The 15,749-nt window shown below is 39.3% G+C and overlaps 1 protein-coding gene across 3 annotated transcripts in view; it reads right to left on the bottom strand.

Annotated features, from left to right (window-relative positions):
• Positions 1-3,982: 3,982 nt before the first annotated feature.
• The window catches only part of TECPR2 (tectonin beta-propeller repeat containing 2), a 149,817-nt gene continuing 138,050 nt past the window's right edge, over positions 3,983-15,749 (bottom strand). For all 3 annotated transcript variants that reach the window (XM_074213140.1, XM_074213142.1, XM_074213141.1), the window contains 3 exons: positions 9,973-10,114; positions 7,292-7,441; positions 3,983-6,439 (listed from right to left, as the gene is read on the bottom strand). In XM_074213140.1, coding sequence (XP_074069241.1) covers positions 6,279-6,439; positions 7,292-7,441; positions 9,973-10,114 — 453 coding nt within the window. In that variant the 3' untranslated portion in view covers positions 3,983-6,278. The remainder of the gene's footprint in view (positions 6,440-7,291; positions 7,442-9,972; positions 10,115-15,749) is intronic.

Raw genomic sequence — 15,749 nt, 5'->3', positions numbered from 1 at the left:
TGTTTGTTGAGTGTTAGGTGAACTTCACATGAAGGTCGGGAGATGGGTGTGGGGAGAGTGTCCATCAGTGTCCTCCAGGATAGAGTGTGAATTCTCCCATTTGGTTCAACCTTTGTGATCAATACTTCCTCAATAAGCACCTGGGCATATTTCCTTAATGGAACCTGAGCCAGGAAGCCTATTCCCCAGTCCCACCCATAGTCCAGCCCCAAGTAGCTATTACCATGTTAGGTCAGTTGTAGGCTGGGTGGCCTAGGCAAAGAAGGATAAGGTGATGACTCAAGCCTACTTCAGGTTGAGTCAGGATGAGGTGGACAAGAGTATTCATCTCTTCATCAGGCAGCTAGCTCAAGAGTACCACCTATCTCCTTTTCCTGGGAAAGGCAAACCAACCCAGCTCCTCTTGCCCACTTCAGGATCCTGGATATGAATTTAAATAGGAAAACCAATCAATCTCTTGGAGGGCAGCTAGGTGGCACAGTAGATAGAGCACCAGCCCTGGAGTCAGGAGTACCTGGGTTCAAATCCAGCCTCAGACACTTAATTACCTAGCAGTGTGGCCTTGGGCAAGCCACTTAACCCTATTGCCTTGCAAAAACCTAAAAAAAAAATCTCTCTTGGATAGTTCTTTTTCTAACCATTGCCATCCAAATCCCACCCATCTTTGACAACTATCTAGATGGAACAGGATAGAACTGGTGTTAGTAAGACTTGAGTTAAAATATAGCCTCAAATACTTTAATAGATGTATGATCCTGAGTAAGTCCTTTAACCTGTTTCCTTATCAATAAAATGTGTATAATATCTACTTTTCAAGAGTTGTTCTGAAGATCAAATGAGATATTTGTAAAGTGCTTTGCCAAACCTAAAAGTAATCCAGAAATGCAGATTATTGACTTGGAGTCAGGACACTGGAGTTCAAATTTGAGCTTACAAATTAGTGCAGGGTGACCATGAGCCAGTCATTCCCACCTTCTAGAAAACTACATGATTCTTCCTCACCCACTCATATTTGGCATTTTAGCTTCTATATTCTCTGTTTGCAAAGATAAACATTGCTGGAATGCATTTCCTCCTCTCCATTAATCCTTTAGCTTCCTTCAAGGTTTAGCTCAGATCACCACTCCTACACAAAACCTGTATCACTCATGGCTCTTTCCCCTATCCCACCTCCACCTCCAGGCCTCTGGGCTCATGTAAATCACTTTCAATTCTTCAGACTGACCCCAGAGTAGTCAATTTTTTTCCTTTTCTCAATGTTTAACCTGCATCCGAGGTTAATTCATGATTATCTCCAAAACAAAGTTTTAAGTATGATTTGTCCCTAGATTTCCCCAGATGAAGTTAAAAAGGTTCCCACTGTTATAATAAATTTACAATGAGGACATTAGGTATAGGCAAACTTTATTTCATTTACTACAAAAAATGTCTAAAATACTAGAACTCACAGGAGCTCACAAAGAAATACAGAAACATGAAGCGATTAAATAGGCCATTAGACTCCCCTTATCTTCAGAAATCATCTTTAGGGACTGCTGAACTTCTCAGACCTAGACCATCAAAACCACTCATGGTAAAAGGTTGGCAGGGTCTGAATCTTGAACTTTTTTCTCCTAGTCATCCAGTTTAAAATTTCAGTCATAGGTGACTCTAAAGATCTGTAGATCCTACTGAAGACCCTCTTTCCCCAATATCACTGCCTGCTACCTTTCTCCTATTGAAATAGCCCATTTCAACAGCACCCTTTTTGGTCTCCCTTCACAAATTCATCCTTCACAAAAACTGTCAAAATGATCTTCCAATTAGTGCCCACTGCTTCCTCTGCTCAAAAACTTTAAGCGACTATTTCTTCTAGGATAAAGTATAAAGCCCTTAGCTTGGAATTAGGCCTCCATAATTTGGTTCTAATACACCTTTCAAGTTTTATTTCACATTACAACCTTCCATAAATTCTTCATTACAGCCAAACTGGTTTAACTATTTCCACCTCCCCAAGGCCTGGATAGGCAAATACATTTGGATCTCTCCATGCTTGGGCACTCAGCTTTAGTTTTCAGAACACAGATAAAATTTGGGACCCAGGTCAGGTCAAGTTAAGGAAGACATATAAAGACAGAGACAAGGTAACAGCTAAGAAATCAGTTTTTTTTTTTTTTAATAAGGGAGTATACAGGGCAATGTACAGTGTACAAGTAATTGGTCTAGGACTAATAGTTTTGTAAACTTGTTGGAGGGAAGAGGAAGATGTACCAAAAACATCAGAGAAATTGAATTCCAGGCAGTCAGTGGCACTTGAAGACCTCAAAGATTAGGAGCAAAGTACACTGTTTGAAAAATATCCCCAGGGTGTGCCTTACGTTGTATCAATTTTGGATAAGGCTGGTAAACTGAAGTCAAGTTTATGTAGAGATTGGTTCAGGATTTACGATCACCAGGTATTTAATCCCCACCAATGACCAGAATCTACCTGTGCTCACTAGATTGCAACAAGTTGCTATTGTGTTCAGTTGTTTGAGTCGAGTTTGATTTTGTGAATTCCTTTGGAGTTTCCTTGGCAAAAATACTAGCCTTGTTTTCCATTTCCTTCTCCAGGTCATTTTACAGATGAAGAAACTACGGTGAACAGGGTCAAGTGACTTGCTCAGGGTCACAGAACTAGAAATATCTGAGGCCAGATTTGAACTAAGTCTATCTATAGACTCCATACCTGGTCCATTGAGCAACCTAGATGCCCTAGCACTTTTTGTTAGCGAAGTTCATTTTTTTGTGTTCTTTTATGAGCATCGCAACAGTCCCTATATACAAGAATTTTATTGCATCTTTCTTTCAGGTGAAGAAACAGACATAAGCTATAAATAACTTGCCATGACTCATTAGAATCAGAAATATTAAAAAAAGATAGTTGAAAGCAATATTGGATAATATCAGAACAATTTCACATCTGCCTTCTGGTTTACAGCCTAAACTCGGCACTTACTAGCAAATGATTTCTCCTCTTTGAGTTAGTTTGCTCATCTGTACAATGAGGATAATAACTCCTGTACTCAAAGTTTATTGTGAGAATTAAATGAATCTATGTGAAAAGTATGCTGTCATTATGAAATACTACATAAGAATAATTCATATTTATACAATTCTTTTAAGATTTACCAAGTGTTTTTCTGACAATCCAATTAGGGAGGTAGTGAAAAATTATCATTTCCATTTTATAGAAAAGGAAATGAAAGATTAGAGAGATTGAGAATCCTTCACAGTCACAAACCTATGGCTTCTGATTTCAAGTCCTGTGCTCTTTTTCCAGGATACCATGTTGCCTCTGACATATAAATGTCAGCTATTATTATTATCACATTGCACTGGCTTGACCTCCAGGGAATCTGCCTGGCATGCTTTTAGAGCCAGGACTATCTACAATGTTTGGAGTGTTTTGCCTTCTGTATGAATTCTCTTTGTGTGTTAAAACACCAGATTAAAAGTTCCGCTCTGGTACTACCATTCCCACATTAACACCAAGCTTCTCTCTTCCCTTCAGCCAACAATGAACTTTATTTTCTCTTTAGAAACCATTTAATATAGGTTAGAGTACCAAAGGGGCCTGAGAATGATAAAAACAAAGAATGTCAGAGTTAGAAGGAGCTTTAGAATTGTCAAGTCACAGAATAAATAGAGCTATTAAGGGATTTAAGACACCAATCACCTCATTTTCAGATAAGGAAAGTGAGGTTCAAGGAGATTACTCCCTGAGGTCACATGCTAAGATAAGCAGAGCCAGGATCAGGACCCACAGTCTCTTTTCCCCTTGGTTCAGTGTCCCCTCTACTTTTCCATGCTCCTGTCTTAAAAAAAATATATTTTCATTCAGTGTGAGGAAAAGTCTAGAAGTTTATTCCCAAGGATATTAAGGAAAATCCATCAATCTCAGCTCAGTGTGTAGGCTCAATGTGAGGGTCTCCACCACGTAACGGAAACATCTGACACAGAGTTTTGAAAAAGTCTGGTTTATTGCACTCTCAAAGCACAAGCAAAAGTTAAAACCCAAATAAAGATTCTGTTCAGAGCAAAGACGCTGGAGGACTTTTATAATTATTAACGAGACTCAATTTGAATTGCACTAAAAGTTCCATGACTTAAGGGCTTCCATAACCATTATGAACCAAGCAAGGCACAGTTAATATGGTACAAGTTCTGTACCTGGGTTGGGGCTATGATACAAAGTATATAAAAGTCACATATTAGACCAGTGGTGTCAAACTCATAGAAATGGATCCCTGTAGGCTATATATTGACTTAGAAAACCACAAATTAACATGTTTTATTGTATTTTTATTTGTTAAACAATTTCCAATTACATTTTTTTTTAGGATTTTTGCAAGGCAAATGGGGTTAAATGGCTTGCCCAAGGCCACACACCTAGGTAATTATTAAGTGTCTAAGTTTGGATTTGAACTCAGGTACTCCTGACTCCAGGGCTGGTGCTCTATCCATTGTGCAACCTAGCCACCTTTCTAATTACATTTGAATCTGGTTCTGAGGAGTAGTGGGCCACATGTTTGATACCTCTGGTTGAGATTCCTCCTCAGCTGTTAAACATAAAACTCCTTTCTCCCTAACTGGGTCCTTCTAGAGTAAACCTTGGGGTTATATCTCCACAAGCTAAGAGCACAATTCCCACACATCCTGGCACACTTACATGAAGGTAGGCATCAAGGAACTGAGTTATAGGTAAGGCCCCAAACCAAAACCAACAAAAAGCCTCTCCCTTCGTTGGGATTGCTGTTTACTGCTGCTTTCAAAGGTGGAGGAAGAGGGAGGAGTAGAGATTCTGGGTCTACGTGGGACACAAGGCTATTTTAAAGTCTGGCTGGTTTGGGAAGTTCCCCAGGATAAATGCTCAAGGGCTGTCAAGATTCCTGTGGAACTGTGCTGATGTGTGGACTTGAATGGGAAGCAACCTGCTGCCCAGGCAGAGGCCTAGTTGTGAGGATAACAAGACCCTTCTCCCTGAGCTGACTGCATGACAACTGAGCTCCCTCTGCTTTTCTTAAAGGTGGCTCCTTTGCAGCCTGATACAGGAGCACAAATGCAAGATAAATCTAAAGTAGAAGGGGAAAAGTCCACTATGATTTTTGAACATATATGTTCTAACTACATATCTTTAATTCTGACTTTTTTAAAGAATGAGGTATTTCAGAGAGGTTTACAGCAAAACCAAAAGAATGGCAATGATTAATTGACTGAGGATGCTGCCTGTTTTCATCCAGCCCACAGACATGTGCTAAATATAACTTTAAAGACACTGCTAAATTTAGCTAACATAGCTATACTCCCAGTAGTGATAACATCTCACCCTTCTCATCACTAACTCAGCTTGTGGGCTACCATCTCAAGTATCTACATACACGTGTGTATCTTGTTTTCGTCTGTATGCCTTAATTATTATTTCAATTGCCTTATATTATGGGAATGAGAAGAACACTACTTTGCCCTGAGTGCAGTCAGGGAGAACACTCTCCTGGGCCTTTGTCCATTTACCCTTCCTAGTCTGCTCCTCTCATCTCCACTCACTGCCTCCTCTGGAGTTTCTGGAGTCGAGATCATCAATTTTGCAACAGCTCTGACTGTCTGCCTGCCTGAGGAGAAAAGAATCAACTCCTATGAGTGTAATTGAAGCCATTATTCAAAGAAGTTGTGATGGTCAAAGAGCATTAACCTGATCCTCCATTTAGCCCTGGGGCTATCACATGTTTATATAGGAAACTGATCATGCTGGTCCTAATCCATCATTTTAGGGGGGAAAAAAATCCAAAAACCAACAAACCCTTCTTCAGTATCTACACTTACTATATCTTGTTGGAGCTGAAATTTTATCTAATGAACACAGACTTTATGTTTCAGTCTAACCTGAACTTTCAATCAGGGAAACTTGAGATAATTTCACTTTATCCAACAATGAGATTTTGTTGACAATGTGTTGAACACAACAGAAGCCCCTTTCACAAAGATATTACATATTTATGATGTTAGTGTGCTTGAGGTTTGAAAAGTAATTGGTGTCACAACTAATGAGATTAATTCAGTTAATGGTTCAGAATGAGCTGCTACAATTAAGAGTTTAATTTCAATTTGCCACAGTTGTTGGCTTCCAAAGAAATACTGAAAGGTGGATTCACTTGGGATGGATGGTCAGATGTTAAGAGGGCATGTGTCAAAAGGTAGCTGAACTGAAACCAGTTGTGCCAATTTGAGGAATTCATGAGAAATTTCTCACAAAGGTTCCTTCAGATAACTTCCCATTCATCTTCAAAGTCATCAGGATGAAGTAAGACTGAAGTGTTGTTGCCAGTTTTCTGCAAGATGTGGGAGTGGCTGAAGGTCTTTGTAAGACGCTGGAGAAGATACCCTAATTGGCCAATAGCCCATAGTTCATCTAAAGGGGTCACTGAAAAGAAAACACTTGGGTTTTAATTTGAAGTCTAATAGTAATATTAAGAAGTCATACATATAAAACATCAAGTACTAAATGCTTGACACATTTCCTTATTTGATTCAGAAAGATCAAATATATAGTGGAAAGGGCATTGGAACTTAGTTGAGACTAGAGTCTTAATCCTGGCTGACCCTTATTAATTATTGTATGACTATGGGAAAATCACTTTTATGTCTCTTGAGTCTCGGTTTACTTTCTGTTAGACAAGGATAACACTTCTCCTACCTCCTCATAAGACTGTTATAAGGAAAGTGATTTGTAAATATTAAAGAATTGTATAAATGTGCTCTTCACAATAATCCCATGAAGCTAACAGAGCAGATACTCCTTGTGCAGATAGGTTAATGGAGGTTTAAAGAAGGATTGTAGAACTTAAGAGACAGAAGGAACCCTAGCTTTTAACATGAGGAAAGTGAGTGAGATAGAGGACCAAACACAATCACAAAGGGAATTAGAACTTGAAGCTTAAGTTTTCCCCAGCTCTAACAATCTACAAACTTACTTATTCATACTTAAAAAAAGGCCATCTAGATTTTGATGATAGACTCCTTATAGGGTGATGGCTTTATAAACTCAACAACAAGGAAGGAAGGAAGGCAGGAGATAGGAGGTAGGAAGAGAGACACAAACTTGGATATCCAAATGAGGCTGTTTTGGTAAGATGACTTTGGTAAGGATAAATGGGAGTTTCTTCTGCTTTTCCCCCATCTGTACTCCAATAACTCAAGGGAAAAAAAGACCCACTGTTGTGTATGTGTGTTTTAATGAGGTTTCCCAAAGTTAAACAGTTGCACAATGACTTGCCTGTCAAACGTAACATATTCCCAGGAACTTTCTTCCAGTAGTCTCCTGCAGGGTTCTTGTCAGTAATGCCATATCGACGGGCCACATCACCATTCGCACAGTGTGCCCAAACTGTCCTTGTACTTACTGCCAGATGAGAGGCCTGTAATCCTAAAGCAGACATATTCTGAGACATTTTACTTGGGAATGTAAGAATTACTTCTCTTCTATAAGAACTAGTTTCCCTTTGACATAAAATTCAGAAAGATATTTTTGGTGTTTTAGACTTCTTCACTGTCATGTCTTTTACTCAATCATAGAACCATACCATTTCAAAATCAGGGGGACCTTAGTATCACAGGAGACAAAAATATCAGAACTAGAGAGATTTTAGTGATCATCTATTCCAACCACCTTATTTGAAACTAAGACAAGAAACTAAGAGAATCCATTGAGTCAAAGTCATACTGCAAATGTTTCCTGACTCAGGGTAATGTCTTTTTTTTTTGCAAGGCAAATGGGGGTAAGTGACTTGCCCAAGGCCACACAGCTAGGTAATTATTAAGTGTCTGAGGTTGGATTTGAACTCAGGTCCTCCCGACTCCAGGGCCGGCACTCTATCCGCTGTGCCACCTAGCTGCCCTAGGTAATGTCTTTCTGATTAAACCAGTAAATAAAAAATTAGGAGATTCATTAAATACTTATTAAGGACCCAGTACTAGTCTAGGAGCTATAGGCAATACATTAGAAGAAAAAGCTGTGATCCTAGCCCTCAAAGAGCATAAGAAACCCTCTCCCTTTTCATTTACTACCAAAAGAAAGAGGTCACTTAAAAATTCAAGAGTCTAGCCAATTTAGAGTATCTGAGACTGAGTCAGTTTTGGAAGGAAGGAAAAAAGGCTACTCTGTAGCTAAAATAGCTAATAAAATCCCTAAATCTCACGTGTATGATTTGTGGGCTAGCTTCTTAGATTCTCATCTACATCATGAAAAATGTGCTGGTCAAAGCCTTGAGTGCCTGTCAGTCTCAGCCTGCATAAGTCAGTTACTCCCTGTGCTTCAGTTCCAGCAGCAGCAGCAGCAGCAGCAGCAGCAGCAGGAGCAGAATAAGGCTCTGAAGCCCCTCCCAGCTCTAAATCTAGGAACCTGCCTCATTAAATGAGCCAAAAGTTTTATCCATTTCTTTGCCATTACCAATATATTTTTTAGGGTTTTTTTTCATTACCAATATTTTTTAAAAGATGTGGATTGACAGGGGCAGCTAGGTGGCACAGCGGATAGAGCGCCGGCCCTGGAGTCGGGAGGACCTGAGTTTAAATCCAGCCTCAAACACTTAATAATTACCTAGTTGTGTGGCCTTGGGCAAGCCACTTAAACCCCATTGTCTTGCAAAAAAAAAAAGCAACCTAAAAAAAAAAGAAGTGAACTCAAATGCTGGCTCAGCTATTATACTATGTGAACTTTGGTAATCTGCTTTACCTTTCTATGCCTCAGTTTCCTCATCTGTAAATTGAGATGAACTAGGTGATCTTCAGAGTTCTTTCTAGCTCTAGATCCTATTATACTTCTGTTGTTTATGATTGCAAAAACAATAATAGGAGGCTATGATGCTTCTACATCCTCAACTATTCAGAAAACTCTATCAAGAATACAACTTTTTTTGTTTTCACAAGGCAATGAGGTTAAGTGACTTGCCTAAGGTCACAACAGCTAGGTAATTATTAAGTGTCTGGGCGGGATTTGAACTCATGTCCTCCTGACTCCAGGGTCAGTGCACCAACAATGCACCACCTAGCTACCCCTAGAATGCTACATTTTTTGAGCAGTTTGGGAAGCTATGATTTTTTCAACATTCATATAAAATCAGGAATAACTTTTTCAAATGAGACAAAAGTAAACAGATATAACCATGATTCCTAAAATAACAAACTGAATTTTATTAGATGACACATGCTATGATAATCAAACAAACAGTTATTTCTTCAGATAGCTGTGCCTTGATTCAGAGGCAGATTATAAGCAGCAAGGGTGGGGTGGGGGAGAGAATAAGAGGGAGGCATGGCGAGGGAGAAAGTAGGGGTGAAGGGAGAGAAGGATAGCAGTAATGTATTCAGAACACAGGGATTTGTATTACAAATGTTAAAAGTGTGTTAAAAATAACCTGGCAGGTGATCCTAGAAAATCTAGCTGTTACCATAGCCAGGGCAGCCAAATCCTGGAAGCAGGACAAGGTGACTCTTGACAATGGCCCTGAGGCTTCTCTCCACCTTGTTCTCACTCAGTGGCTGCCAGCAGGCAGGAGACCAAGCAGATCTTCAGGTGTGCAATGGCCAGGGCATTTATTTGTTGCCATTACACAGCTTGGAAATAAGGAGGAATAGCAGGGAGTTAGGTGAGGCATTTTTTTTGAGAAGCTTTGAGAACTCATAAGGGATTTACATTGTGTGCTGCAGCCCTGGGGAAAACTTGCATGGGTGTCAGGCTCTGTTGCAGCTGTTCAGCATCTTGAGCATCAGAAACCTTAAAAGGTCTGAAAAGTGATTACTGGATGATTTAGGTCACAAGGTCACAAGGGGGCAGGACCTAGGTGGCTAGAGTGGTAGGGCCATAGTGGTGAGTGAGTGAGGAACTGAAGGACAGTGGGGAGGGTGAAGGTGGAAGGAACTGGATCAGAGGGTAAAAACATTTGGTTTTTATAGTACCTGGCACATGTTCCCAGTCGGTGCCCACAGGCATCTCCTCAGTGATTCCAATTCGGACATAGACATTCCACTTATTGTCAATTGCCCATAACATCTGATCATTAGGACTGGAATGGACACTAACTAAGTTGATTCCCACAGGCTGGAAGCATAAACAAGAATTACACAGAGGCTATTAGAGCTTATGGTAAGGAAGAATAGCAGGATTAGGCTACGACCCACTGCAAAACAAAAGGCAATATTAAATTAAAGATGGAAGCATAACATTTAGTATGATAAGAGAAAGGAATAATAATAATTCATATTTCAATAGAATTTTGAGATTTATAAAATGCTTTCATCACATTAGTCCTGTGAGGCAGTTTGGCATAGGGTTGGATTTAAGAAGTCTTGATATATCTCTGACACTGGTTAGCTGGGTAACCCACTGGTAATTTACTATTTGGGTTTAAGTTTTGGTGGGTTTTTTTTGTTTTTTGTAAAAAGGAGATTATATTCAGTGCTTTCCATACAGTGGAAAGTATGCTGGATTTGATATCAGATCCCAACTATTATACTTAAATCAAAGGATCACAGCTAAGTCTAAAAGGGGACTGAGGTCATTTATTTATTACTCCAACCTCTTCACTTTTGCTGATGAAGAAACTTAAACCTAGGAAAGTTAAGTGACTTGCTAAAGGTAACCTGGTTAACAGTGGCAGAACTGTGGTTCAAATTCAAATCTTGTTATTCCAAGTCCATACTCTTTACACTGCCTTAGGCAAGACACATAATCTTTCTGGGTCTTGATTTCCACATCTATAATGTGAATGGGTCAGAAAAGAGAACCCTTAAGAACTTCAAGATGGAAATTAATTTTTATTCTGAGATTTGATGACCTCAGAGGGTTGTGAAAATCAAATCTAAAGTCAGATATCATTGTGATCCTCTTTAAAAATGAGGAATTGAAGCACAAAAAGTTCAGAGGATTTGTCTAAAGGTGCACATCTACAAAGTACTGGAGTTGTTGCTTGGCTTCAGTCTCCAGTTCTGAGATTCTCTCCAAATTCATTCCCCAACCCCATGCTTTCCCTCCTTGTTTCTATCTTTAGGCTTCTTTCAAGACCCCTGTTCAAATCCCATCTTCTAGAAGAGACCTCTTCCTCTTTCTAGCACACTTCAATCTCAGCCCCTCTGAGATTACCTTCCAATTATACTGTGTATGTACGTATGTGTGTGTGTGTGTGTGTGTGTGTGTGTGTGTGTGTGTATATATATATATATCATGTACATAGTGGTTTGAATGTTATTCTCCCCCATTAGAATATGAACTCCTAGAGTATATGGACCATGATTCTTCCTTTCTTTGAATTTCTAGTATAATTCATGCACAAGGTAGTACCCAGAGCCCAGAGGAAATCTAGAGATTTCTTTTTTTAAGGTTTTTTTTTCAAGGCAAATGGGGTTAAGTGGCTTGCCCAAGGCCACATAGCTAGGTAATTATTAAGTCTGAGACCGGATTTGAACCCAGGTACTTCTGACTCCAGGGCTGGTGCTTTATCCACTACGCCACCTAGCTGCTCCTAGAGATTTCTTAAACTACTTAAAAGTAGTAGAAGATAAGACAAAGTGCTTTATAGGAATAGGGGACAATTAGTGAAAAAGCATGGAGATGGGATTGTAGAAGTCTGGCTAAAATGGAAAATGCATGAAAGAGAATAATGTGAAATAAGTATGGAAATGTAAAACAGATCCAAACTGAGGATTTAAAATGTGAAGAAAATTGTTTGTTGGATTTGTTTTTAATGTTTTGATAACTATAATTCACAATGATTTGTTTCCTTGTGTGCATTTAAAACTATTTTTAATTTTTTTTGTATGTATTTAAAATCATTATTTTGATAAGATTTTATTGTATGCATTTAGAACCATCATTTTGATAAGGTGTTAATAGGCTTCACCATTCTACAAAGAAGACTGTAACAAATGGTTTAAAATTCCTATCCTAGAGCCAGTTGAGTCTATACAAGTGTAGTCAGCTACGAATATCAATTTCACAACTATATGGAGGATTGGCTTGGAAAAGAGAAAGGATTAGAAACAGGAAGACCAATGAAGAAACTATTGCAATAGTCTTAGAGAGAAGAGATGAAGGTCTGAACCAGGGTGGTAGATATGCAGTCAAAGAGAATGGAATAGATGGAAGAGATTCCATAGAGGTTATGATCAGTGAGTCATCTTTATCTAGTTGTGGGGAGTAACGGAAAGGAGAGTTAAGGACAATTCCAAAATAATGAATCAAGGTAATAAGAGAAGAGCACTGCCCTCAACAGAAATAGGAAGTTGAGAAGAAGCTATCAGTCAAAGTAAGCAAGCTTCTGATGATCTATTTGGAGCTAATACAGCATAAAAACACATACCTACTGGACAGCTACTGTGCCCAAAGCTGGAGTCAACATTTAATACAACAAGGATTTAGGACTTTGCCAGTGTGGATCCTCTTTCTACCATCTAAGCTTCAACCCCCTCTGTTTTATGATTTTCATGAGTGGTTGTGGCTGAAAAATTCATCACCCAGAAGTCAAGTACAACATCTGTAGTTTACACTTAGCTAGGTAGATCCTCAGACAACAGACAAGAGGTCTATGATAGTCTGGCTCTTAAAAACCTTTACAACTTGGCAGGATCTGCCAAAGCTTTTGTTCTGCTGGTATTAGAACTTAGTTCCCAATAATCTATCTATCTATGTATCTATCTATGTATCTATGTATCTATCTATCTATGTATCTATGTATCTATCTATCTATCTATCTATGTATCTATCTATGTATCTATCTATCTATCTATGTATCTATCTATCTATCTATATTTTTTTAGGTTTTTGTGAGGCAAATGGGGCTAAGTGGCTTGCCCAAGGCCACACAGCTAGGTAATTTATTAAGTGTCTGAGGCTGGATTTGAACTCAGGTACTCCTGACTCCAGGGCCAGTGCTCTATTCACTATACCACCTAGCTGCCCCAATCTATATATTTTTTAAAATGATGTTTTACCTGTGAGGCAGATTGAAAATAAATGAGAGAGTGGGAATGATAAGAGGAAACAATATTTTGGAGGTTGGATAGAAGGGGGTTCACTGTATGTGGATAAAACCAAAGGCATGATGATAGAGTGGAAAAATTTTGGCCTGAGAATCAGATTATCTTTGTTCAAAAATTTTTTCTGACTCTAATCTAGTTGTGTCAGACTAAGTTCTCTCATCTTTAAAATGAGAATGATAATATGGTAAAGAAAGCTTTTTGTAGTCTGTACATATCTTTGTGTAGTAGAATCAACCTTTTAAAAAAAAATTAAAACTTTTAGACCTCAAAGTTTATATAAAGAAATGTCACCTAGCAATAGGTCTGTTTCAAAAGAGATTAAAAAAAAAAACCAAAAGGGAAAGGACCTATATAGCATCTCTTTTCTTGTGGCAAAGAATTAGCAATTGAGGGAATGTCCATCAACTGGGGAATAGCTGAACAAATTGCAGTTTGTGATTATGATGAAATACTATTGTGCGAGGGGAGGAGCCAAGATGGCGACAAGAAAGGATGAGTCTTAGGAGCTCTCTGATAAAACTCATAAGCTAAGGACTCTAACTAAGCTTTCCAGAGACAGAACCCACAGAGGGACCCAACGAGGCAGTTCTCCTACTCAAGGTAACCTGGAAAAGAGCAGAAAGGCTCTGCTCCCTGGGGTCAGAGGGGTGTCCCGCCAGAGGGGTGGCCCTCCAGAGTGAAAGAACTTCAGCCTCCCGGAAGCAGTCCCAGGGCGCTGGGAGCCGCAGCAGCGGGGGCAGTTTCCTGACCTACGCCCCAGGGAGCACCGGGCACAAAGTGGGGGGACAGAGGGAGACCTCTGCCAGAGCAAGCACGTGGAGCCCAGCCCTCAGGGCATACAGCAAGCAAGTGGTCTTTCGGCAGCCCAGATCTAGGAACAGAAGCAGGCAGAGCTGGTAAGCAGGAGCCCTCAGGGCATGAGCCCATTGAACCTAGGGAGGGGAGTGAAGAGAGACTGCAGAGCTCTGTCCTCTGCCTCTGGAACAGGACTCTATGGCTCTGACCACATTCAGATCCTAATCGCAGTCTAGGCCCCCCCCATAGAACAGCAGGGCCCCCCCACCTCAGCCCCGTGGCAGAGGGGGGCATATATAGTCAAAAACAGTCAAGAATGTGGACTTCTCTCTTACTGCAGACAGCTGATGGGGGCTCTGAACAAATTGAAATGGTGGGCCTTATTGTAAGGTAACTTATTGATGAATAAGATGTTTTTATCAGTTATGTGATTCTTTTGTAACCGCAAGGAGATTATATTTGCAATATTTAGCTATCTATTGTGAATGTTATTTAAATACTGTATTGTTAAAGCCTGGGATTAATGTAATTGCTCTGAAGGGCAATAAGGAAAATATGAGATAGTATGACCCTTTCTGGGATAGATCTGTGGGTTCATGAATAATGTACTAACAGAAGGATTGCTTTAAAAAGAATCTGGTAATTTGGGTGTTACTCTGTTACTCTAATTGCTGTTCTTTTATAATGAAATTAATAATGCATGTTGGAAATTTAAAGCTACCTAAGATGTTTTAATGGTTTTAAAGAATTCTGAAAAGTAATTTGTATGTTAGGGGGAAGCTGGATGGTGCAGTAGTTAGAGCACTAGCCCTGGAGTCAGGAGACCTGGGTTCAGGTCAGGCCTCAGATACCTAGTGATTGTCTAGCTGTGTGACCTTGGGCAAGTCACTTAACCCCAATTGCCTTGCCAAAACAAAAATAACCATTTGTATGCTGAGGATGACTAGTAGGTAAACAAGTTTATGTATAGAAGTTTATATATATATATATATATATATATATATATATATATATATATATATATATATATATATGAATTGGGAATATTTTAGATCTATATGTATATTCCAAAGCAGTGGTTGTTTGCTTTGAAGTAAAAGCACTATATAATATAGGAAAGATAAACACAAGATAATTTGAGATTTCTCTGTGCAATCTCCTGGACAAAGGAGGCATTTATTTGTTGTAAGATACAACAGGCTAGAAGGAGGTTTCTCTAGCCTAGGGGAATCTGATATGCCATCTTTATATTTACAAATAGAGTAGATATGATTTCAGACAAAGGGATGTCTCTAGTAAGAGGTAGGAGACAGGCCTGCAGGGCCAGTCATAGTTAGAATACCTGGTTTTAGGCAAAGACCCAGGAAGGATAATCAAGCTTTAGGTAGGGGTTTCATTAATTGGGACTCTATTAAGATTATAATTGGAATTGAGTGAATTGTATTCACTGGAAGTTCTAACTAGGTAAAACAACTATTTTAGATCACAGGACTTTTAACTGATTTTCTCTTATGTCAGATACCAGGATGGTCAACAAAAAGAAATGCTACTGGGTAAATGTCATGTTTTTGAAGCCAAGGATGTCAAGTGACAGGGATGGGTAGCCGAAGGGGCGGCTTCTCAGTATGACTGAGGTTGGACCCCTTTGACTTGATTTCCCCAAAATGACATTTGGATAATATCTTACCTGGAAGAATAAATCTGGCTTACCCATTTGACTTACCCACATGACCTGCCTGGACACTGACATTCAATACTTATATCTGTAAAGGAATTTTCCTTTAATGTCCTGGATCTTTATAGTTAGTTACCAAGCAAACTAAAAAGGTTTTAGGTGAATTGGATCTAATAGTCAGAGATAGGTTAGGTGTTTGGCAGGTTAGGTGTCTGGCTCTGACACCTGC

This window comes from Macrotis lagotis, chromosome 1, assembly GCF_037893015.1.
Source record: "Macrotis lagotis isolate mMagLag1 chromosome 1, bilby.v1.9.chrom.fasta, whole genome shotgun sequence".
Taxonomy (NCBI): Eukaryota; Metazoa; Chordata; class Mammalia; order Peramelemorphia; family Peramelidae; genus Macrotis; species Macrotis lagotis.
Note: the sequence above shows the minus strand (reverse complement) of the source record. Positions and strands in the feature narration are given on the sequence as shown.